The 27,179-nt window shown below is 38.8% G+C and overlaps 1 protein-coding gene across 1 annotated transcript in view; it reads right to left on the bottom strand.

The window, feature by feature from the left end:
- The window catches only part of ncanb (neurocan b), a 171,406-nt gene that overhangs the window by 45,711 nt on the left and 98,516 nt on the right, over positions 1 to 27,179 (bottom strand). Inside the window, exons 10-11 of the mRNA XM_028028165.1 lie at positions 26,706 to 26,822; positions 2,399 to 2,512 (exon numbers count right to left, since the gene is read on the bottom strand). Coding sequence (XP_027883966.1) covers positions 2,399 to 2,512; positions 26,706 to 26,822 — 231 coding nt within the window. The remainder of the gene's footprint in view (positions 1 to 2,398; positions 2,513 to 26,705; positions 26,823 to 27,179) is intronic.

The following is a 27,179-nucleotide window of genomic DNA, read 5'->3' as shown; positions in this document are numbered from 1 at the left end:
TTTTTTTTGTTGATTTTTAGTTGAATATTACATTTAAACTGCTATGTAAGTATATTCGGCCTGCTTGTAAAGTATTTGCAGAATTGGGTGGATTTTCCATGCCCTCGATACACAAAAGTACTTTTATTGCCTGATGTTGACGCTTATTGAGAATTGTGGGAACAATGTGATGTAAAAGAAAGGAGTCAGTAAAATGTGAGCTAATCTTAATCGATATCTTCTTTGCGGTATTGAACAATATTGTCCCGATAACATGCTTTCCTGATAGTGTACAGCTATAATGTGGATGGTGGATGCACATCGAGGAAAAAAATGTCTAGTTTCATGTGGGGAGAACCTCAATCCTTTTTTATTGCGTTTCCAAGCAGTTAAAATGGGAAATAGGAAATCCAAGATCTTTTTGTTTGCCAACTAGATTCCCACAGAGCACCGTACAGGGAACAACACCCTTTAGTATGGTCTAATAATGTGGGTATCTGCCTGCATCATCTTTGTGGTGAAAGAAGAAAATAAATTGTCAAATTTCATATCAAATGTCACATGCTTGCTCAGCTGATGTTGTTGACATCTGAGTGTATTAAAATCAGTCGTGATGCGTTTCCAAAAGTCACAGCGCAGACGCACACCCAAGCATTTTCAGGGCTGGTAAAAATTCTCACTTTTAAAAAATGTGTAACCAAGACTAATGTACAGTTTGAAAACACAAAATATGTAAAAAGCAAACCCTTTGATCTCTTTTCAGACTGGTTAGGATGAACTTCTACACTTAAAATTAACCCAAATTAGATTGTCACCCCAAGTAATTCCAGCACTTTCTTGTGTCCAAACAACTGATCATTCATAAACAGAGGCAAATATAATAAACTGGATCAGGAATGGAGAACATGCAGTTGTTGCAAAAGCAAAATAAAAAAATAAGATAAATTCTGAGCTAATCGGTCAGTTTTCTCTGTTTAAATCTTCCAAATAAAGCCATTGTTGTTTAGATGGCATTTATCATTTAATAGTTCGTTATTTACTGTGCTTCATTTTCTGCGCTCTGTCAGTTTGGCATTGATTGCTCCATCCTGAGAGTGTAACAAGACAAGGTACTCCACTGTTTTAATGAAAAACTGCAGTAACTCAAAAGTCAAGATGAACGATGAGTCATAAGTCAAAGTCTCTGAGCATTTTCTGCACGTTGATCTCTCGCATACTCAAAATTTATGTTTTTCTTAAAACCTCCTATTTCTTATGTTCTCTCATGCCGTTGCTGAAAAACAGCAAGGCGTGTTATTTTATTGAAATATGATAGAATATATTAGTGATATTTTCTGTAATATTTCTGCAAATATCCCCAAGATGAAATTCTGGAAATGATTTCTATCAGATGAGTTGAACCGAATCACTAATGCGTTTGACGTGAATGCTGATTTATCGCCATGCCACAGATGTACGTATTTGGTAAATGTAAGAGTTTGGAATTGATGTTTTTACGATGAACTGGCGACCTGTCAATGTGACCCTGTTTCCCACCCAATGACCCCTGAATTTAGCCTCCAGCCCTGCTGGGACCCTGCAAGAATAAACGAGTATTGAAAATAGGTAGAGGACTGCATGGACCTTTTAATTGCAAACTGCTAATAAAATAGGAATTAGTATAGAAAAACAGACAAACTTTCAATCAGTTTCTCCTGAATTTCTGCTACTCTGTTCTTCCCTAGCTGTCAGTTTGTTTTTTTCAGTTTGAATGAAACGGGCTATTCTTGTGTTTGTGTTGAACAGGAACACACAGCGAGGGTCAAAATCAGGTCAGAAGGAATACTAATAAACAAAGCAGCTGTGGGTTTTTCCTCTCCGTAGCTTTGGAGTGAACATGTCTGTCATATTTCCATCTAACCTTCTTCCACTGCCCTCTCCTCACGTGGGAATTTGGGTAATTTCCATAAAACAGAAATTCCCCTCATAGAAAACAAAACCATCTGGACGCAGGTGTTCTGTATTAATCCATCATATTATCTCTCAGGGCTTCCCAGTATTTATTTCTCTTCCTCCTCTCTTGTTCCTGCCCTCCCCCTCTTCCCTCCCTCCATTCACACACCCTCATTAAACTTCTCAGTCTCGTTTTCTTCACTTTCTTTAAGCATGCTCCTCTCCTCCTATGCCCATGTCATCAGCATCTCCCCGCATCCTTTCCAGTTCTTCAACCTCTACTCCACCACCTCGCATCTGCAGCCTCTTCATCTCATTTTTGTGTCTTTCTGTTTTTAAACTCATTTTCCAAACTTCTTGCTCTGCTCCCAATTATTTCCTTCCCCTCTATCATCTACATCTCTTCATTATCATCTTTCTGCTCTTCTTCTGCTGCCACGCAACACAACAAAAAGAGGAAGGCAGCGCTCGCTGCCTGCATTGTTACCTTTTTCGCAAGTAGCTCCGCCGTAGCTGGGCAGGCAGAGGCACACAAAGGAGCTGATCTCATCGATGCAGGTTCCTCCGTTCTGGCACGGATTAGACTGGCAGTCGTCAATGTCTGAAGGGAAAGATTGAAGGGAGAACAGGAGATGAGTCAAAGTCACATGTTTACTTTGAAGAAGTGTTTGTACTCCTTGAACTTATTCACATTTTGAGACACTACAACCACATGTTTCATTGGAGTTTCATGGGATTTTCTGTGACAGAGCAACGCAAAGCAGAGCACACTTGGCAAGGGGATAGAAAAGCCTACAATTATCTATTTTATTTTTGACAAATAAGAACCTGAAAATCGGTACTGCATATTTAGTTATCCCACATTGATCAATATTTGTATAACCCTCTTTTAATTGCCATGAGTGTAGCGATATGCTTCTACCATTTCCAGCGAGTAAAATACATAAACATTCGCCTTTGTAAAACATGCAAGTCATCATCAAGTTAGATAAGGATGTAATGTTGATTGTGCAGTGTCACGCTGGACTCTAATTTGGATTTAGGTCTGGGCTTTGACTAGGCCATATCAATACATGCCTCAACTCTTCCACAGGATTGCCCTGTAAGTTTTTTGAGCATATTTATTCAAAGTAGAGGAGGAGGAGACAAAGTGAATGCCAAACTCTCCAGATTGCTTTTTTTTAAGCGGCCACCGTTTTAAACTACTTTGTGTTAGTCCGCCATTTAAAATGCCAATAAACCCCATTTATATTTGAGGTTGTGATGTCAGAAGATGTGTGAAAATTAGGACAAATTAACACACTCTTTCATACACAAACATCCCTCTACAAACAGCAGTTTATGCAGCTACCTGCCACAGCTCAACGCTAAGTTTTAGTCAGATTAGAGGTGTTTCTGTGAAAGTTATAATTAGGGCAAATTGATTGAATTCATCAGCGAGCTGTTTGGGGATGCAGTGGAGCGCATGAAGCTAATTGCAACGTGTTTGCAGGACGTGGCGCAGAGCTGCAGTCAAACCCTGAGCAGCAAAAGCAACAGAGAGCGCATGCACCGAACACCCACACACACCCACACCCACACACACACAGAAGATTCAATTTGTACCAGTGGACCCAATTCAAATTCTTCACCCATTGGGAACCACAAAACATATATACAGATCAATTTTAATTAGGCAAACATTCTTTAATTCTAACTTAAGAATTATGTTGCCTTTATAAACAAATTCAAACACATATTCCACAAAAGCTCATGTTCAGTAGAAAAATGCCAATTGTATTTTTTTTTTCTTCTTTTTTTTGGCTGATCTCCGCCTGAAGGCACAATCATTAAAGCTGCAGCTGGCAACTTAACAATCCTCAACCATCACAAGCTCTGAGAGACTCTCTGAGGCTCTGACAAGAGGTCATGGTGGGAGGCAGAACAACGTCTGAGGGCTGAAGGAAGATATGGAAATGAGAGGATGCTGAAAATCGGTGCAGAGCTGGGTGAGGAGGCTGAGGGGATGGAAACAAGGGTGGAAGTGGAAAGACGGAGCGGAGGTGATACCATTCTGCGAGGAAGTTAGTGATTTTTGGGGTCGGATTACAGCAGCTTTGTAGGCGGCAGCGTTTGGGCGGATCAGCCCGTTTGGTGCGAACAGCATGACAGCTTTGTTGCTGTTGCTCCGCTTAGGGCCGGCTGATCTCAAAGGCTAAAGTCGATGCGGACAAAAGATATCGAGCGAGAGGAAATGGAATAAGACGCTCAATTTATTCTGAGGTCGGACAGCCGTGTACATCTGTCCTAATGTATATCTGGCGTGAGACAAGAAATGATGACAAAACGACAAAAAACAAATTACTTTATCTGCCATAAAAATGAACTTCACATGCTGCATCAAACTGTCTTAAATGGTTATTCTTCTCCTTTCATGTTCAAACTGCAGGGATTTGAAAAGGTTCCAAACAACGCAGCTGTGAAAATCATGTTTCACCTTGCAAATGTAGTCATAACCATTAAACCTTTTCATATTTTGCCAAAATTACAAACAAAACTTTGGTCTATTCCAAAAAATAAACATGTTTTGATCAGATATATTCAATTGCAGCTCTGTGTGTTGAGGATTATTATCCAACTGGATGATGAAACTTAGTCCTAATCTTAATTCATATTTAGTCCAAGTCATTCTTTTTTGCATGTGAGCCAAAATGTTAAATTTTAGTCTCATTTGACCAGCTCACCTTATTTCACCTGCCGAGTCCCAAACATGTCTTGTAGCATACTACAAACAGAACTTTTTATTACTTTCTTTCAACAATGGTTTCATTTTGTCAACCCTCAGATTTGAGGAGTGCATGACTACTACTGAATTGAAGTTTGAGGTTTTAAAGTGACAACATCATAAAAAAGGTAAACTGGCATGAATACTTTTGAGAAGCACTGTCAGTGCAATCAACCCAAATAAACTAGTTCAAAGAATATCTGTAGGTTTACAGAAAGGTTGTGTCTGTGAATAAAACATGATTAAAAAAGTTAAAAAGGAAATAAAAAAATACCAGGAAAGAAAAATCCTTGGGCTCGCCTTAACAAATATTTCTACCATTTCTCATTTTGTTGTGTTAATTATCTGTTTATTTCAGATAAACAGAGTTAAAGATCACCTCTACCCAACCGTCCACATTTTCTCTCCCCTGCGGTCTCTTTTCCTTCCAGCACTCAGATTTATGTCTTCAATTCTCTTGTAAAATACCCGTGAACTCTGAAGCCAAATAAACCCAGACAACTCTTTCTCATAGCCATATAAAAGTGTTTAACAGATATGAACAATTTCACGCTCGTGAACCCTTGAATTTGTCTGCGGTCCTCCATAGGGTTTTTTTTTTGGCTTTCACTAAACTTGTAATCTATCTCTACTAAATACCGACTGCATAACATTTTATATTTTACCGAATTCTGGTGAAAATCCATCTCTCCATTTGCTTCACAATCGGTTCTTTGTATGGGATGTAGGAAAAGTAATTTTAAATGTGGTTTCTTTACCCGAATTTACCTGAAATCTAATAGTCAATCATGTCTGCTGTGCTTTCCTCCTGTTTTCTGAGGAAATGCTTTTACTTTGACTAGTTAGTTGTTTTTGTCTCTGGTTTTAGTGAGTGTCAATTATTGTCTCTCTCTTTCTGACCTGATCACCTTCTACCCTATGAGATGTCTCAGCTCCCCATAACCCTGTGAAAGATGAACTGTGCATAACGAACAGATGGACGAAGGACCGCACTAATAAGGAAATAAAATCCAGACTAAAAATATCCCATCTTTCAGATAATCTAAAAATCTATTTCTGTTGACATATACCCTACATATTGTGTTTTCATGTTTTGTTTTGAGAGCATATAATGTGCAACAGTTATTCTTTTCTCACCTAGGTATTGATCAAAACACTGGTAATTATTAGCATAGGCTAACTGGTTAGGCTAATGCAGGGGATGCATCTAGGAAGCAGATGCTCAGTCGCTGTAACCTCTGAGTTCTCTGTGAACTGCTCGAGTGAATCAAAATGCTGCGTCACGTTTGTAAATCTGTAGCTACTGACTGGAGAAAAGCTGCTGACCTCTGTGCGCTGTGCACCTCATCATCCACTGACCCAATTCACCGCTGCATGGCTCAGCTGCTCTTGTTCCCAACCACTCCGCTTCGACACGAGAGCTACACATGTTTACAGACATATAAATGATATAAATGTTTATAGCCACTTGGTTTTCATAAGTGCTCGCGTGTGGATGCGTTCACTCATTATCTGCATTTTATTTTTTTCTAAATGTGTGACAGTGAGCTGTTTTGCATAATGCCCTATTTTCTATTTTCAACAGTAAAAACGATCTGCGGCAACTGATGAAAAGAAACGTCAAAAAGGGGAACATTTGAAGTATTTTTACCCTTTCTGTAACACAAAAATAACCGCAGCTTCCTTTTCTGTTATTCTTGAAGTCGCTTTTTAATAAATGCTGCTCCTGTGAAGATGGAGTCTACTGTTTTTTTTTTCTGAATGCAAAAACTAATGGCTTTTTCTTATCTAATGTTTATGATGACAGCTATTCATTTATCAAACTGATAACTGTTTAAAGATCCCAATTTTGAAAGCATCTTTCAAAATGCCTTAAGTGTTCCCTCTTTGGTTATCTAAGATTAACTAATAAAACATGGAGTGGGAAAGAAGGAGAACAGCTGGTTAGACATAATGAAAATTTAACATTCAAGCAAATTTTAAAAAACGATGGCAACAAATACAAAACACAGTATTCCTGTGTATATTTACCTTCTCTTCTGTGCAGATTTATTATGTAAATATGCATCTACAAAGGTTGGAGGGTGCGAAAAGATCTCATTACGAGTCGCATTCTTCCACAACCAGCCTCAGTAGGTGGCAGCTACGGATAAATGAAACCCCGACAGAGCACGAAGGCACCTTTTTTCCTTTTTTCCTGTACAAGACTAAATGCCAGCCGTAGCTACAGATCAAACAGCCGACTGATCAATTACACAGAGAACCTTTGAACCAGTAAATGCCACCCAAAGACTTCACGTCTAACAAGGTTCTACAGAGGTCATGAGGGGATGATATTAATATCAAAGAGGAAGACTTTTTATTTTGGCAGACACCCAGAGGAAAATGTACATTTATCAGAGCAAGCCAGAGCCGCACTCTCGTGCTAAAAGCATCGGCACGGAATCCAAAGCTAAAAATCGTACGGTACGCCAGCGCAACCCTCCGCTTCCCTGGAACTCTGACAAATCGGGTCAGGCTTTCTACGTTCTCCTAATTGCAGCTGAACCACAGCTGCCGTTATGTAAAAAATAAACCGACATAACATGCTGTAAAATAAAGGCTTTGAAATGGAAATGTTTTTTGTCACACGAAGGTTCTGGTTAAAAGGCTTTTTGTGTTTGTCGTCTTTTATAGCGGCGACCCTGGATGATTGACTTCCCTTTTGGTTTGCTGAGGGGCATTGACATTTCCAAAGCCTTCTACAAAGATGGATACCTTTCTGTTTAGCTGCTGCTCATCCAGACACCGTGAACGCTCAATGGGCCATGTTGCGCTTTTTCAGAAAGCAGATTTTCTGCGTGAGTATGTCTAAACACACTATAAATTTTGGTTTAGTTGTCTTTGCTGCAAAGAACAAAGACAGGAACAGCAACAAGTGTTTGTATAAACATTGTAAACCTCTTCATTTGCTATTTTATTTATTTGCAGAGTAAATATGTGCTACTAATTCACATGTTCGTTTTACAACCATCTTTATCAGCAGAAACTCCTTTTTTCTTTTTTAATTACACAATAACTTTCTTTAAATGATTCTTTCCCTTTATACCATAGGGATTACTGCTTACACCATTACTGCTTATTGGCACACAGCTAATTGTTTTGTCGTTTTCGAGCATGCACTGTTATATTTCAGTTAGTGTCTGAAAATATGCACTCCACGAAAAATGCCACCGGGTAAAATGAATGAATCCAGATATTTCCCCCTAAGGATGCAGATCAGCATAGAAAACAGTGGTGTAATTACTAAACCAAACAGCTCACATCTGTGCATACTTATTCTCTAGTTTTCTTAGAATTTTTACTGCTTGATGATGTAAAGAGAAAAGAAAAAACCTTATTTTGTTTACTGATGAGATCATGAGTATTTAATATTTATCAATCACTATTTAAGTGTTCAGAGCAGCTACACAGCATAGTTTTCCCCAATACCAACTAAACAGAGTTAGAAAGATTATGTCCATATTTCTTAAAGTACAGAGAGGTATATTGTTGCACTGGAATTCAAATTTTTTTTTTTTTTTACCCAAATGGAAAATTAAATTGACTCATATCATCCGGGTACCTTCAAAGATACTTGGATCATATGAGGGAGACTGTGGGCAGGAAGGTTCTCCGGTAGCAGTCAGTCTTGCAGTGAATCTGATAAGGCTTCTGACTGAAGACCGTTGCGCTCTACAACCTCATGACTGTCATGACATGCTAACAGCTCAATATCTGGGCAGCAGAGATGCTATTCAACATGTCCTGGATGACACTATCAGTTATTGGTAAATACTGCTATTCCACCTCATTTGCTTTGGCCTCTCCTCTTTTAAACTCTCTGTCCATATGGTTAGAAACCTGGGCAGAGAGACAAATTTGGGAATGTGATCATTTCTCATTATGATTGATGGAAGAGATGGCTTTAGCTTCCTCCTTCTCTGTCTGCCCTTTAGTTCTGCTCTGCATCCATTAAGTCTATTTTTCAACTCCTTTGGGATTGGAGAAGGATGTAAAATGTGATTATTCTTATTCTTCATTAAACGTTCACCAATAAATGAATATCGCTTCAGCCTGTCTGCTTTTGGGTCCAATAAAACATGGACATGATGGACACCACCTAAACATGATGACAAAGTTACAGATACGTGTGTGTTTGCTTCGACGATGTTTACATGTGTGATAAGAGAAAAGTTTCTCTGGATGAGGTCGCCGAGATTCGTCCTTAAAAATCTTGTGCTTTTCAGTTGTTTGATCTCCAAGGAATATTGTTGAATGTCGCTTAAGTGCAAGTTCATTAAATAAGAAACAGCCTTGTTCAGCGAGAAATTTGCGGAAAATCTTAAATGCCACACATGCATATTGGAATAAGTAAAGCACTACACTGCACTTAGAGGCAATCAAAGAGCATTCATACTGAGTTAAGTGAAGACTGACGGAGGAGTAGGTGTGCAAATAATCAGAATAGTTCCGTGTATTTGCTCTGGGTTTTATTGCAGCATCACAGACAGGCTCAGTAGGAAGAAGAGAAAACAAGAACATAAATGCAGCGCGATTGAAAGCTCTGAGCTATTCTTCAGGAAAATCTGAGAAACCCTGATCAACCTCTGACATTAAAATAAAATAACGTATTTCTGGTTTAAGCATTTCATCATCTGTACTTGGCTAACATGTAAGGATGAACAAAGATATGTTACTTCCTCATTCCCCTCAGACAGAGTGGTACAGTACATCATGTGCAGCCACATACATACAGGCAGTGATCCGAATCATTGTGGTTTAACAGATATTTCCACACATCAAGGAAATGTCAGGAAAGTGAGCCTAAGAAACTGGCTGGTGGACATTACCAGAATATCACACAGGAACATCAAATAAAGAGAGAAGGTATATCTCCATCTCGCTTCCTGATGGAGCGAGATGGAGATATAAATATGGGAACGTGTGTGTGTGTGTTTTATTTTTATGTGTGTGTGAGTGGGGGGGAGGCTCACAATGTGTTTCATACAGGTCTGTGCTTTGTTTGACAGCACTGCTCCGACATTCATAACAACCTAGAAAAATGTAATGAGGTAAAATGTCACAACATCTCACATCGCCGGGCTAGCCTTCACTTCTGACACCCTGACTCTGCTCACCAATGCTGTACGTATGGATGTGTGTGGGAGTGGGCGCGTGTGTGTGCATGTGTATTTGCTGCTTGTGTCTTCAGAGTCTGTTTATATTTTGTGTGGGATGTGGATGCCGGTGACCAGGAGAAAGAAACGCCAGCTGCCACCAGTATCATTCAACCACACACTATTTCTTTCTCTGCACAGAGAAGGAGCAGTGAGCAGCAGAAGTATGCAGGACTTCAGGCTGACAGCAAATGCAGAGCAGAACCGGACAACCATTATTCCGGGCTGTGTGGTGTTAAATCTGATTAGCAGCAATTGCACCCGGTTGTCTGCGACAGACTGGCGACCTGTCCAGGGTGTACCCTGCCTCCCGCCTGGAACGTAGCTGGAGATAGGCACCAGCAACCCTCCCGACCCCATTAGGGACAAAGGGTGAACAGAAAATGGATGGATGGATGGATGCACCCGGTTGTAAAGCCACTCACCTTCTCACTTAGCTCACCCAAGGGTAAAATCTTAAAACAGATGCTTTCACATTTCTCTATTATCTATCCTTCATAACTTCTTTTTCTTTCTGCGCAAACATCTGTGAATGTCCAAACTTGGAAAAAAAAAATAAAATACAGCAACTTTAAGTGGAACAGTTCCCAGGAGGGGTGAATGACAGGCTATTCTCTGCCTCCTGTCGTTATTTCTGACACACTTAAAGTGGTAATATTAGAGGGACATTATCTTTTTTTTCCCATTCAGCCCTGTCAGTATCATTTCATCACTGACAGTGAGTTTATATAGTATTGCGTTTCAGAGCGCAGAGCGATGCTGAAGTCTTGCGTCTATTTCTGTAAGGAGAGGCCTCCTGAATCAAAGAAGTGCCCTCTTAAGGAAGAATTATTTACTCTTTTTATAGATTGTTTGGCTCCTGCAGTCAATAAGAACTCCAGCATATAATATTAAAAGACTTTTTCTCTAAACTCTCTTTCAAGTTGTATACCTCTGCCTTTTATTCTGTCTTTGACCAAATTTTTCCTCATCTCTGAGCAGCTGCTTTAGAAAGAAGACCAAAAATCAGCTCAAGGAAAAAAAAAACAAGACAATGATATTGCCTCTTCCTTTTTGGTTCAATCAGTTAGTAAAGACAATTTTGAAAATAGTACAAGTGAAATTGACATACATTCAAATACAATCCCTTTCAAAAGTATTTACATCTCCTGAATTTTTCACCGTTTATCACAATTTGAAGCCTAACTTCAGTGTGTTTTTTTAGGATAATTCATGGCTTCCAGAATTTTTTCCCAAATAAAAAAACTGTAAATCTGCTGTACATTTGCAGTAAACTCTCTCAATTAATACTTTGTCTTTTGCTGCTGTCACAGCTGCAGGTCTCAACCTGTTGTGATCGATGGTTGTTTCTTTGGCTGGATCCAAACGAAGACAGGAAGTCAATAGAAACGTGGTAAATATTTATTTAATGAAGATAAGAAGCACACAGGAAACAAGTCAGCATAGCAGGTGTCTGGATAATCAGCTGAACACACAAACAAAGGACTGATTGAACTGGGAAGTGCATAAATAGTGTTGAGTGTAAGATTTGGGCAAGCATTGGAAGGAAGACCAACGGCTTCAGGCTTTGGCTGATGACATGATTTTATTTTTCTTTCCTTAACACTGAGCAGATTAATAGCTAAATAAAGATGAAACTGAAGTCTTAGTTTTTGTACCCAACGACTAAGAATCAGTGCCACCTTCGGTCTGCTGGTTTAAAAAGCTCAAAGTCAAAAATCTGAGGGTGATTTGAATCTTGATGACCAGATGAAATTTATCATAAAGGCAGCATATTATTACCACGTGCATTAGTTCATGTCTTTGTTTACAGCAGACTCGATTATTACAATGCTGTTCCAACTTCTTCAAAATGCTGCGGCTGGAGTATTTACAAACGCAAGAGATCAGCATATCTGGAGCTCAGTCCAGTTCTGAGCTCTTACCCTTTGCTCAGTGAACTGAGTTTAAGAGCAAACTAATTGTTTACAAAGCCCTTCACAAAAAGCTTAGAATAAGTGGACATGTGGACCGACGTGCTTCTCCTCGAACATTGGATCTACACGTGTAAAACTGGCTGGGCGACATATTGTGCTGACGGCGCACAAGTCTGACAGCGTTGTGACCAAAGTCTGCAGTAGTTGTTGATTTTGGAGCAGAAACTTTAGGTGACTGAATCATTTAGGATTTAAATCTGTTCCCATGGTATAGAGCTTCCCTCAACAGGACTCTTCATTTCCATCTCCTGCATGACTTCACATCACAGTGCACTTACAATCTTCCAAGCTGAGAATATTGCGCCACTGGTTATTTACAAGGGCAATAGTAAAATGCAACACTGCATATTGCTATCTCTGCATCATTATTCTGTCAACCATTAGATGACCTTTTTAAACACAGCATAGCAGGAACCAACAGCTGCCATTTTAGGTTGTCACTTCAAACATGTCTAAATGTTGGCGCCGATGTTATATTTACACGGCACACTCATGTCAGATATGATTAATATTTTCAGAATGAGACTTAATTGTATTTGGCAGTCACTCCACTCGAGGGCCGTTCCGCCGCATTTTGAGCAAAAATGACAGCCGCTGAGATTACAATCCATCAGAGAGGCCAAGTAATTGAACCATTTTGAAAGAATATGAGTAAAAATAAGCTGACGAGATCAGTTGGAGACAGCAACATCAACATCGGTTTTAAAATTTCTACTATCGGTTCTCCTAAGAGGTAGAGGCAATTAACACTGGTGCTTTGATTTCACCTGCTTCTCTTTTTTTTTTAAGCCTTCACCATAAGGTAGATCAGGATAAAGGATCTGATCTACAGCTATATAAGATACAGATGCAACCTGAACTACAGTAAGTTAAGATGTGAGCATTTACAGCACATCTTAACTTAATGAAATGCCATTAGAATCATCTACTGCAGCCGTTCTTGGAGTGAAGCAGCAATATTTCCTCAGTGATGGCTCCTACGGGTTAGGGCAAAACCGCAACAAATCAGTCCTTAAGAAGCAACAGCCCACACTATTTACATCTACTAAAAGGTGTTTTGCCACTATTTTATTATATTTTGTCTTCTGATTTTAGTTGTCGCAACAAATTTCCTTGCTATCTTAGAAGCCTGTACAATATTTATGTTGTCATTTTGTCCTTACTTTTCAATATATTATTGTTACTTTTGTTTTTGCTTATTTTCTATACTTTTATCTTTACAGGCTTCAATTTCTTACATGCACTTTTGCTGCAGTTTCACCCAAATTTCCCAACTGTGTGACAACAAAGAGCATTTCTATTCTATTCTATGTGTGTGTAAGTGCTAATAATTTTCTTTGTGTGTTTTGAGGAGGTCTAGAAACTCTGTCTCTACCTTGACAGAGTCAGAAAGCACTGTGATCTTGTCAAGGTACAGCTTGTGGATTCCTGCCCCTGTGCAATGTACTCAAACGTCTGTTGTAGTTTTTTGAAATCTATCGAGCAGCATACAAATGAGCATTTTTTTTTTTCTTCCCCAACAGCAGAGTTCACAGATACTTGTTATTCACTGTGTGAGTGTTTCTGGAACGCTGATAAGGCCCCCCATGTGTAAGAGCCTGTTCCCGGTGTTCATGGGAAATCAATTTGACCCTCTTATATGTGACCAGCCTTTATATCGCTCAGCTCCTCCTACAGCTGTCATCCAGCGGATCAAGATACTTTCCTTCTGACGCGCACACACACACACACACACACACACACACACCCAAACACCCCTGCACGTATTGAGGCACATATACAAACCCCCTCAGCTAAATCAAACACATGTAAGCCATATTCATACATATTCATTCGCTCTACCTGGCACTGAAGCTGAAGAGTAAATTAGAAAGAAGATGAAGCATTTTTAGGTGGTGGCAGGTGAGAATATTTCTGCTGAAGCACAAGAAACCCCGCCCGAAAAATAACAACAAAAAACGGTGAATTCTGGCAACTCAGCCAGAAGCTCATTAATCTACGGATGTGTTTGCACAAAAGAAGATACTTTTGTATCACGTCCACACACCCACCCGCAGACATCATGCAGCTTATTCTCATTCGGCTCTGCACTCAGTATGTCCTTTACTTCTCATTGTCCCGACAAGTGAGGGGAGCAGGAAGAGTCCACCCTGATTGAAAACTGAAAATTAAATGTTGCACACAGTCCTTTCTTTAATGAATGCAATGTAACTTTAATCTGGAGGAGATTCAGCGGTGTTTACGCTGTGTCACGTGCATCTTGTGTGTCTTCTTGTGTTAATTTCATTATCCAAAGAAGGAGAAGCCTCTCAGACAGCTGCAGGTCCAGCAGCTCTAATCAGTACCAAATCTTTTGGCCTTCCAGCTCTGGAGTAAGAGCATACATGATACAAACGATGCAAAGGGGTGAAGGGGAATAGCCAACTCTAATGCTGATTGAAGACTCCACGGGCATGGAGGAATTAATGAGGCATGGGGACACAGGCTGTGCCAGCCAATCATGGCCTGTTAAGAGCCCCTCAGCTGCCGACAAACTGTGACAAACTGCAAGCCATCAATCATACAAAAGACACGTCTTCTGTCATTTGCACACTTACTGTCACATTCAGCCTCATGCGTGACTCACTAGAGTCACCTCGCTGAGTCGATTGTTGTTTTATCAGCCTCACACTGCTGTGGCTGCAAGGAAGACCTAGAACATTTCACCAAAAGTACCATGGTCTGAAAGCGTATGAGATCAGACCAGAGGTCTGAAAGTCAGTTTTTAGGTTTTGCACGTGCAGCAATGCATCATTTTCCAACGGTGCATGGCAGAGGGGTGAAGGTCAGGAAACTGGGGCCAAAAAAACCAACGGTATGAATCCAACCTCTGAAACCTGGAGGACTTGGTGCCAAAAAGGGTAAAACCAAGACATAATGAATGAAAGGCTAAGTAGAATATCCTAAAAGAGCAGCATGGCAGAAATGCCTCCTTTCATCTGTCTTTCTGCATAAACTGCTGCAATACACAATTGGGGGAATTTAGTAAGCAGTGCAGTCTCTTCAAGTTTTCCTGTCATTTGTGTTGCCTACGTTTGATTTGTTTTTCCCCTGCAGCAGGTTTGTAAATCTGATTAAGCTCTTATCAGCCAACTGATTAGATAAATATAAAAAAAAGTTTGACATTTTAATATCATAACTAAGAGAGGACTCAAGGTTCTCAGAAAGAGACATTTCTCACAACTTTCAGAACAACATCCAGCTGGATGAATCACGTTAGAATGGCATGCTGATCACCAGAGGTGGGGACTCGAGTCACATGACTTGGACTCGAGTCAGACTCGAGTCGTTAAAATCACGACTTGAGACTTGACTTGAAAAAATGCTCAAAGACTCGGACTTGACTTTGACTTTCATGCCATTGACTTGGGACTTGACTCGACTTGAAGCTGTTTACTTGAAAAGACTTGATATTTTTTACTCAGTCTTAAAATTTAAAACACATTATTTATAAAGTGGCGTCATTAATTAATTTCACTCATTCCTTATCAATATGCGCAGACCGTCACTATGGTTTTCCTCTCTCCTTATGTATGTATGTGTACGTAGCTGCAGCACAACCAATCAAATTAACAGGATTTGGACGTTTAAAAAAACGCGGCAAAGCTGCAGAGCTCAGGGAACGAAATACGAAATAACCGCTCGAATATGCTTCCGCGAGTAATTTCTTTTGGCTACGTAGGTTATGAACTTTCGACTAAAAAACGAACTGCAACTTGTAAAACATGCAAGAAGAGAATATCGGATGGAGATGCCACGACGTCCAACTTTGTCCGGCATTTGAAGCTTCACAAAGATCGGTAGGTGGCGCTTTTCTTTTGCTGTAAGATAGCTGACTTTAGCTAACTTCGTGTTAGCATGTGTACTCCGGGTTAAATTGGTGATTATTTACCATAAATCCGGTCCTTCAAATGCCTCCACAAATAATGTGCACCGTGTTAGCTCAGGAAGCCGGTGGATAGTGAGCGGGGCTCCGGAACAGAAAGCAGATTCTGGACCTGAACACAGGGAACAGAGTCTCTCTGTCCCATCATGATGATGAGCCGGGTCTAGTATCATCTAAGGATGGTTGGTGTATTTGAAGACATCTACGTTGGGAAATTATATTGACAATATATTGTTTTGACAGGTCAGAGAAAAGAGGAAAAAACTGCTGTTATGGTTCTTTGTATTGTGCTGTGGAAATGTCAGCATTTTCCTCTTTTTTTATTGAATATCAAGTTTAACAGAACTGGGCAATAAAGTGGTCCAATTTAAAAATGTTTTTTATACTTTGTGTTCAGCTACACATGTTCTATCATTTGAGATAAATACATATTTTAAAACGAACAAATGGTCTATTATTTGAATTTTTTGTATAATTGCAAATTATAAAAATAAAATAAAATAAAAACGACTCGAAATGACTTGAAATTAAAGGTTCCTGACTTGAGACTTGACTCGACTTTTGCCTGTCTTTACTTGAGACTTGACTCGGACTTGAGGACAAAGACTTGAGACTTACTTGAGACTTGCAACACAGTGACTTGGTCACACCTCTGCTGATCACACCCCAGAAAATAAGCTAAATATAACCAATTGTGTGTGGTTGCTAGGGAAAATTGATAAGCATTTGGTCAATCAGCATCACTGAATTTTATGTCTTTGGGGCACTCAAAATTTGATGAATTATGCAAAAAAGTTTTGCTTCATCGCTTGATGAAGTTGGAGCTGAAGCTTATAACTCTGACTTCTCCACCTGCACGACACCAGAGGATTTTCCAGATGTCCAGTAAGTGACACCCTCCACTTCTCTGTATGTTTCATTGGTTCTTGCTACCATACTGCTCTGCTCTTTTTTGTTGTTTACTTTTCCCGTTCCTCAAGTGCTATCATTTGCAGTTAATCAGTCATGAATGTTGAAGTGGTTTATTTGATGCTTATGTTGCTCTGGTTAGCACAACGCCAATGCTGCTCCGAATAAATGTTGCTAAAATGTTGTTTTTTTAATTATTATTCATGGTGATGCTCATGTTGCCTTTTATGACACACATACTGGTTGATATAATGGTGTTTTGTTTTGTGGTGATGTACCAGAGGAGTTGAAGTCCTGTTTGCTGACTCAGATCTGTGAACATTCGTGTCTGTAAGGTTTCACTGAGAGCCTGATTGTCAGATAAATCCAGGAGGATCACTTGGTGTTTTTGTTCCTCAGAACCTGGTTAAGTTTTTTTGTGTTTCTGGGTTACTTTTTTGTTTGTAGCCATGATCATTTTATCCTTTACCAATGTGATTTAGTTCTTTTAGGTAGGAAGGCCTCTGCTGCTCGGTGTTATTAGTCAATTCCCTTCAGTTTTAGTAGAATTTAACTTGTTGTCTGTTCAGCGTTAAACCCATATGCATTAGTTTAGTTCTTCACAGTTTTGAATCTGATTTGGTTTTAGCCGTTAGCACTTAATTAATGATTAAAAACGGTATATTTCGCAAGTTACTCAACAAAGCTTTTACTTTTAGCTAGTTTAACCCTTCGTATTACTTTCCTGTATGAAGAATGTTATATTAGTGTGGAAATGTCATCATTTTTGTACCGTTCATTTGAAACCTTATACTGACTAGGAAAGGAAATCCATGGGCCCCACCACAAATTCTTTTTCTCACCAGCCGCCACTGATCTTCAGTAGACCACAATAGAACAGAAACTACGCTCAACCACCTCCTGCCCTTCCCCTGTCTTTGACCTCATTGCACAGATCCGTGGACGCTTTGGCGAGGTCGGTTCCGGGAAACGATATTAATAGCGTCGAACTCATGAATCTTTCAGACTGAATCACATGAGCTGATATGAGTTGATACCGTCTCAGAGGATGAATTAGTTAATGCAGAAACGCAGCAGGGCGAGATTTCTCATAGCCTCCTAGAACATGAGTTATGCATCAGCTCCATATACGGTCTCTGGTACATATTGATTTTTTTGTATGATAGCCCAAAACAGGTGCCAAGTATCAGAGGTCAGATCCACGAGAGACAGCAGAATATATTTTTGCTGCACTACCTTGAGTATATTTAGCAACTGGAATATGTAGGTGAGTGAGTCGAGGGGCTTGGATAAGTTTACTTTTATGCATAAGTACAGCAATAAATAATTGTGTTGGCCTTTCACAGGAAAATAGTGAGCCTGGAGGGAAAAAAAACAAAAAAACAGGGAAATGAGCCAGAAAAAGAGAAGTGTTGAGGGGGAGAGGTTAGAGGTTGGAGGAGAGTCAAGAAATGTGGCAGAAAATGAAATGTGTTACTTTGGAGACGTGCAGAGGTGGCTCCATGCTTGTATTCAGCTCGATGACTGCTGTGCTGAGCAGTTTCAATATTTACCATAGCTGATGCCAAATAGCACTGGAATATACTGGAACAGTCACAGGAAGAAGGGATGGCAAAGATGTTTAAAAAGCTTTAGGTCTTTGGACTAAAATGTCCCACTGAATCAATGTAGTCCAATCAAAGTCAGTTTTTTTCCCTCACTTTGGGCAACGAATGATGACTTTGCCTTGTAAGGCTTTCTGCTCGTTTTTAACAGGAGTGCCAATTAAAATGGACGGTGCTGTAGATGGAATAAAAAATGAAATAAGTAAAGAAAAAAATAACATTGGGATGAAATAAAGCGGCAAATACGAAAATTGGATGTGAGAAATCAATTGAGGAACGGAAAATTGACGATTGATAAAATAAAGATATAGAACCGGCAGGGGAAAGAGAAGTGGAAGATGTAAATCAGATCTAATCAGCATGATTGGAAGAGAGGCAAGAAAATGTGCGAAGTTGCGGGTTAAGAAAAAAAAAACCCAGCAAGTTTTGTGCCAAGGAAAAACCAACCTTGAGGACATGCATGCAGATTGTTGCAGCAAAAGATGTGAAATTTTCTTAGCTCAAATTGACATCAAAATTAATATCTCTTTAAAAAAGTTGAAATTAAAATAATTGATTTTTATCCTTTAAATTGTCTGCTGAATATTATTAAATGTTAAAATAAAACTAAATGTCGTTCTGCAGTAGATAAACAGAATCCTGCCGAAGGCACCATTTACTTACTGATTTTAGCAATCCACCTTGTGTAATGAAAATGTCTCTACTTGAATTATATAATTGCAACTGATGATGAAATTCTTCATTTGTTTGTGAATGCAGAGACATAGTATTCCTCACGGTTCCTCACCCAGAGTGTTTAATTCAGTTTCAGAAGACTTAATTCTTTGCAAAAATGAAGTTATCAATGTCTAATTCAGAAAAACAATGGAAATTAAGTTGAAACTTATTTCACCCACATTATCTTTTTTTTTTTTTTTTTTTTTTTACATCAGCACAGTTGCCTCTATTTCTTTTTACTAAATCAAGGTTGAAATGAGGAAATAATAATAAAAATTAAATAAGCAGGAAGGGATTCCACACATGAGAAAGCTCCATGTGGAGGAAACAGGAGTTGAATAATGGAAAGCAGGAACAGAGTTACCAAAGTAATTTTCTCTGTGTAGCAGGATCAATTACCATCTTGACCTCACTCCACAGACTGAGTTTAAACCCAAAACAAACACTTTATCTAAAAGCAATTTATTTTGATTCTGTTGTTGGAAACCCTGAAAAAAAACCCAAACAAACAATGGCAGCGATTGCCTGTTTTTAATATTATTAATGTTGTTGATCATCAAGCGGAATATAAATGGGTGACGGAGTGAATTTATTCACCCTCCAGCTCTCTGTCTCTCGCTTAACTTGTGGACAGATGGGCTGATTGAGGTCTTCCAGCAGCTGACCATAAATAATTTGCCCAACTCGTGTTCCATTTAAAATCAAAGCGATTTCCTGACCCACAAAAAGAGACAGATGAGACAGGTTAATACGTTTTTTTACCACAGAAATCCATGTTTGAACAGAGCAGGAACAGGCGCTTCTGACCAAGCAAAACCCGGACAGAGAACAATTAGAAATCCTATCAATTTCTAGGTTCTTGAATCTGAAATATTTTTAAGGTCTTGGAACTTCATCGCTTATCTTTTTTTATTTCTTGTAGTGTCCATAATTCTTGGCCTATTCGCGTTATCTTTGATGTTTGAAAGGATCAAATCTTTAAATAATCAAAAGACAGAAATTCTGCTAAAATCAATGTGGAAGAGTGAATTAGAACATGAATGTTGGGCTATTAACTCGCCTGCTTCCCGAGGAAGGGTTTAACATGACTACATACTCGGGGTGCCATTTTGTCAGGGGGTGGCAGAAACATTCAAACAAACAAACAAACAAACAAACAAAAACAGTTACTTGCTAATTTGGCATCCCAAAAATGTTCTATTTCTTGTTTCCATGTCCATTCATTGAGTTGACTCAATGTTAGAACTTCAAACCTAGTGTTGTTTGACTCTGAACAGAGATACATTTAAAATAAATGCTGTGATCACTCAAGCCCTTATTAATGGTTTAGCCTGGAAAAATGTGATTTCCAGGCTTTTGTACCACCTTAGATTGAGAGAAGGATGAGAAATGTAAGAAAGCAGGAAAGACTTTGAATAAAATATTAGACATGGATCACTAAGTAGTGAGATATTGACTGTACTTTGGATGTAGGTGTTTAGACACCTAAGTACTGGTTGTTGCTGCAGATTTTTTTAGATCAACTAGACGGAGCAAAAATCAAGGTTTCACCGCTAAAGAAACAAAAGAAAACTTGTGAAAAGCAGTGTGCACCTTTCCTACACATCATGACCATCTTTGTGTCTGTTTATTCACTTTCTATTAATAGAAGCAAATATAAGTGACATGTATGTACACCTTTCAAATGTAGAGTCATAGTCAATAAATTTGAAAATGGGTTCCAAAGAGGAACTTTTGTCAGATTAAAAGTACCTTTAGAAAACAAACTTTAAGCTGCTATTTAACATATTTTTCATCAAAGCCACATTTCTGCATTATTTTTTTTATTAAAATCTTAAATGTCATGTTGTCATTAACTGTAAGCGAGAAATAATCACCATTAACAGAAATAAAAGCTCTACTACATCAGTCAATGTTTTATTTGAGAGCTGAGTTACTGAAGCACATTAACTTTTCATTAATATTCTAATTTATTGAATATGACTGCATATTATTTTTAGTGTTTGTGTCGGACTGAATTAATCTGCTGTCAAAACAGGAAAGGATAAACTGCATAGAAAACAGACTTTAGTGAAACTGATAACTGTAAATAACATTGCAATATAAACATAAAAGCATGAATTTAAGTTGCAATTACTTGCAGAGCAAACCATGACTGGACTTTAGTTTAGATTCTCCTTGGTCAGTCTGCTTTTATAATTCCACAATAGATGCATTCGCTGAAGAATCTTTTTAAAGCTACAGAATCTTAATCTCCACAAAATAGTAAGCATGGTTCATTACCATATTATTTTAAAACTGATTAAAGATTATGCAGTAATTGTTTGAGAATTAAGCATTTAGAATATTCATAAACGGAAGGAAAACATGTAGAAAGATCCAGTATAATGGACTTGTTTGTATTTCCTTTTTGAAAAATGAAAGACAGAAAAAATAAAAAAATTTTCATGCTGTTGGTGTGGCATGAGAAATGATGGGCAATAACTCCTGGAATATAAACCTTTAGATGGTTTTTTGTCAGATGTCATGAAAAAAGACAATTTTATTATTATTATTTATTTATTTTTCACCTTTTTTTCTTAGTCATTGGGATAAAATCTACTGTCTGCATGTCATGCAATTGTAAACAAATATTCATGCTAGAAGAACTATAGAATGTATTATTGTCACATTAACACAGAGCCATCAAGCTGTCAAGCTGGGACTTGACTCACTAATCATTTATATTCAGCTGCAGGATCTACAGTTTATCATCAGTGGGATTCCCAAAAAAATGCAGAACTTTAGATTAATTTTGCTTGTGTCTTGACTGACAGCCACTGGCGGTTTAAGTAAAAAAAAAAAGGATTTATCAGATAGAAAAAGGTGTATACTGCACTTCATGAATTATAACCACATAGTAGGCCATAATCAATTTATCTCCATTAAATCTTTTTAACTTTCTACACAGCATTAGAACCACCTGATGGTCTACTGCATCTCAAAGACGAGTTCAAGTGTCACTGGACTGCAGAAAATTTAGAAAACCTTATATCAGTGTGAAGGCAATTATGACCATTCAGCATTCGAAATAGGTACAAATTTTTTCTGCTGCTTCCTTGACCATTTTGTTACTTCCTATTACTATGTATTTGCCATGAGAATCACATTTGTGGCTTCTAATAAACTATTTACAGCGAAACTTGCATTTCCCTATAAATACAGGTTTCTTTTCCTCTAAAACTATTTCAGCCTCTGTGTAAGAGGAAGCACAGCATTTTAATCCACCTGTCAGAGAATGCATGCAAGCTAGTTATTTGTATAAATACAGAGCACAGTGAAACTTGAAATTTTACAAAGATTTTTTTAGCTTGTTGCACCTCAGAAGGAATTATAAGTAGAAATCTGAAATCTTTTTTTTTTACTGATCACGATGAGATAATTTTCTGTGTTGTACCACAATTACCTTAAAATGTGCTACTCTCACTGCTGAAAATGATATCCAGGTCTTATCTTTGACAATCTACTAAATAGCAGCCAGATAAGTGTCAGAACCACAAAGCTGTGCCACAATAATGTTACCTTTTATATCAATGTACAATCTTTGTCCAGTGTTTTGGGGCTAAATCTGGGGTTTTCAAGTGCAATATTAGCTTAAAATATATTTTCTTTTACCTACAACAGATGTCATAGTGAATCCTGTATTGGTTTGAATAAAATTTGGGTTGGGAGACCCTGAGTACTACAATGAGAACTGCCATGCTCAGGGTAGTGTTTCGTTGCACTGGCAAAAGCAAACTGAACCATTTACTGATTGAGTAAATTAACCATTTTGGCCATAAAAACCATAAACTGCACAGCTCTTAAACTGATTAATCAGCAGGAACACACTTTAAAAATATTTGACAAGTGCAGTTAAACTCTAAAAAAGAGAAATATGCCCAGGGAGAAGGACATGGAAGCAATCAATTAATAGAAAATTATAGTACTAATGGACTTTCATATATCTTTACCCTGATATAAATGTCAGCATTTACTTCAGGTTCCAAAGGAAAACTGATGAAATTCTTTTAAACCTAATAAAACATCCAAATAAGCTAGACCAAAGCAAGGCATTACTGTATTAGCCTGTGTGTGTAAGTAAAACATGCTTTTAAATTTAAAAATGATCTATCCTGTGGTTGATTGATCTCCAAGTGAATAATGAGGGTTTTTTTGTTAGTCCTTGAAGGTTACTGATAATCAGCCAAAGGAAAATATGCCCTTCTTGACCTTATTCATCTAACCTTTGACCTTTTTTGAATAGTGAGTCCCAAAGCCACAGCTCACAGTATTGTGTCTGTGTGGATCAATAAGGTTTACAGAGCTCCAACATAAAGGCATTTAGGAATAAGCAGTAGAATAACCTTGAACTCTTAACTCTTAGGGTTTAATTTAAGAAATGTAAGGGGATAAACTGAGACTAAACTAAGGGCAAAAACATTAAACTGGAGTTTCTTCAATATCTATATACTAGCATACTGTGGTTCCTGTAAGCAATCCATATTTTTTAAGCAGTTCAACCCACAGTTATTTCCCCAGGAGCCACAATCGATGTGCCAGATTGAGTGCTGTTTGCAACAACTTTGCATCAATAAAAGCTGGAACAAGGTTGTGCATCAACATCGAGATCCTCCGTGGAATGTTAAACCTGGAAAACCTACACATTTACTGCAAATAATACTTTGCTTTAGCAATTACTTAATAATTACTGAAACAAAGGAACAAAACAAAGGTCTACGTACCTCTGGAAAAACAAGTCTGAGAAAAACACAGCGTCTGGCACAGACAAAAAAGAATGGATGTGAAACATTTTCCCTGAAGAAATTAATGCTTCACCCTCTCATTTTAAAACCCACGGTTTGGAAAAAATCTCACAAAAGGCATTAAGAGCATGAACGATATGCAGACTTGACACACCAAATGGATTTAATGATTGCTCCAGCCTGAAATGCTTTTAGTTGCTGGTGAGACTGCTGACCTATCCAGGGTGTTCTGACCTTTTGCCCATTGATTACTTGAGATAGGTACCAGCCCCCCAGCAAACCCGAGTGAGAGGATACAACATATAGATAGACACAGGGTAACGGACTGATCCATGAACAGTTGAGATATTCAAAAGTAACACTCACACGAACTAAACTCTACAGTAGTACAGAAAATGAAGGGTGAAAGTAAAGAAGAAAACTATTGCAAAGGTTATGAGGGTGAACTCCTCTCTCCAGGTCAAGGGTCAGTCTCAGCCTTAAGCAATGATTTCAAGAGTCTAATTTATAAGCAGCAGGATGGAGCAGGACATAGATAGATGGGGGCCTCATCTACAATGATGGAGTAAATTATTGAGTTTAGGAAAAAGCTGAACCAAGAAGCTATCAATTTACTGATCTCATACGCTTTGACTCTAACCTATGGCTACGAGATACGGATAAACAATGGGTGAAATTAAATTCCTCCATTGAGTGGCTGAGATAAGGTAAGGTACCGTTAGGGAATTTTAAGGAAAATGGCTTCTTTTCCTGTCTGATAGAAGTCAGCTAAGGAGGTTCAGGTTGCTCATCAAGATGGGTTTGGGTGTTTCTGAAGTTTGGCAAGTACCAAAAAAGAAGAAATCCCAGGGGACGCACTGGAGGAACTGTATTTCTCTTCTGGCATATTATTTTAAAAAAGCTTTTACTGTCTTTGTTTTTTGATTACTGTTTGATTAAGCAATACAACTTCTGCCATTATCATTTTTTTTTTTTTTATGTCTCCCAGCTCCATTTTGTGGGATTGATAGGAGTGAAGCAATGCGGGGCTGCAAGTGCATTTATTGTGCAGTGCACTGCATTTGTTAGTCTAATAAACTTTTGCATCTTACTTTCTTTCTATACTCAACAGAAAGAAAGTTGGAAGACCCCAACTCCTCTATTTAGATTTATATCATGCATTCTTATTTGTTTTTCGATGGCCTTCATATATTGTAGATTTATCAAATGCACCACAGACGCTAAACTGTGACCTGACCATCAAGCAAATCATTATGACCCAAACCAAGCAAATTTCAGGAACAAGATGGCTATGTAAAGATCACATTACCTTGGATGAGGACAAGTAAGTCAGTGAGAAATGCACTTGAGCTTGCCATAAGCTGACTGGGTCCAAAATGCTTATACTTTACTGCTCTTTATATCCAAGCCTCTCAGAATTTTGTTCTCTGACTTTTTCTGAATTGTGTGTGATGAATAAAAATTACCTCAAGTCAAGCTCCCATGTATGAAGAATCTGGCGTCATATAATATCTGACTGACCCGAGTAAAATATAAAAGCTGACTAATGAAGGCTCTCCTCTCACGTGGTTAAGCGTGTCTTCATTGCAATAAAGTGAAATGTCAGGTTTATGTTTTCTTTTAATTGAAAATCAAAGATTTACAGAAAAAATGCTTGAGAAATAGAGACAAGAGAGAGAAAGATAGAAAGAGAAAGTGTGAGAGAGAAAATATCAGCTTTAACCTCTGCTATGGAAGATGCTGGATTTAAAAATGTTGATGGTTTTTTTTTAAAGTATTTGACTTAGGGTAAGGAGTTCCTTCCTTGGGAATATATGTGGAAACTAATATTTCAGTAATGCTAACCACGCTAAATGTAGCAACCAGAAATATCCAGAGGATCCAGTGGCACTGACTTTATGACAGTTTCGCTTCTGTCAGTCGGTCCCAGATGTGGTTACAATGTAGCTTACCTAAATCAGTGTTTGAATGTGTATATGAGTGGGTGAACCACTGACTGTAGTACAACAAACTTTGGAGTCATTTGGAGGCCATTCACCACGTTTTCAATGTGCTACACATCATCCTATTATATTCAGTAGTTCTTAAAGAGCAATCAGAAACAGCTGAAAAAGTGCTGGCAGGTCAAAGCTGTTGGTTGGAAATCCGCGACAATGCATCTTTGTCCAAATACTATAATGAACTGACTTGTTTAAAAGGCAGCTTATTTTCAGCTGAGATGCTGTTGGTGATTTTCCCAAATCCACTTTCACAGATTTTCTTATTCTTTCTTTTGTTGTTTTCTGTCTTGTCATTGCAGCAGTTTGTGCTGCCTGCTGCCACTGCACTTTAATCAGCTACTCCACCCCTCGCTGAGCTCACAGCTCCTCTGTGGACAGTCTGTCCTTGCATGCCTCTGTCACACACACAAACACCCCCACACACGGACAGAAAGGCTCATACACCTAAATCACTGCACCATCATTTTCTGTCAGCCACACTCTCCCATCTCACAGTTGAGTGGAAAGATGAGCTGCCTACTTCTCACGGGGCAGAAGGTGAAAACACACACATTCGTGCGGAAATAATCGCACACACAGTTGAGCATCTACACCACCAAAAGTCTCTGTCACACACGACTGACTTATGGATATTCCCTTTTCACTTTCAATCAGGTAGCCTGGCCCAAAACCCCTGGACCTGCCAGCGTACCAGTCGCTTCTCTGAGATTGGATCCAGAGTTCCAGACACTGACTGGAAATAAAAGCCTGCAGAGAGAAGCTGGCATTTTTCCTCATGAATCCAATGCACAGCGGAGTACAGATGTTAGCCTCAGCCTATGACAGCCATTATTTCCCCGTATGCCACACTGACGCCGCATGCGTATGCTGACCTATACGAGGTGTCTGCACTCTGGCTTAACCTGGCCGAGACTTACCGATCTCGCAGTTCTCTCCAGAGTAGCCCTGAGGACAGTAGCAGCTGTAGCTGTCGCCTTCCTCCAGGCAGCTTCCGCCATGGAGACAGGGGCTGGTCTGACACGGGTTACTCTCCACTGTACAAAGAGATGGGCAGAAGGTACAAGAAGGTTAACTTCAAATTATTTATTTTTTAAAGAAAAAGAATTACAAATGTTCCTTAATTAGCTAGAACATGAGCAGCAGCAAGTCATTGTCTGACAGATGGCCCACGCTGTCTAATAGAGATGGAGCAGCAGAGTGGGCTGACAGACCGTTGATTTGTCCTTGCTTCTCTTTCTTTCCACAAGGTGATAGATCATGCCTGTTCGAAAGAGTTCCTCCTCTTTCCTGTTGTTCTTTTCTCTCACAACTCAAGTATTTCCAGTGAGTTCACGTCCAAATTAATTAGTTGCTCATAAGTAGCGCAGAAATCCATGTATATTCTATATTGC

The sequence above is a fragment of the Xiphophorus couchianus genome, chromosome 9 (genome assembly GCF_001444195.1).
Source record: "Xiphophorus couchianus chromosome 9, X_couchianus-1.0, whole genome shotgun sequence".
NCBI classification, from domain to species: domain Eukaryota; kingdom Metazoa; phylum Chordata; class Actinopteri; order Cyprinodontiformes; family Poeciliidae; genus Xiphophorus; species Xiphophorus couchianus.
The sequence above is the reverse complement of the archived record's forward strand: the minus strand, read 5'-3'. Positions and strand labels throughout refer to the sequence as shown.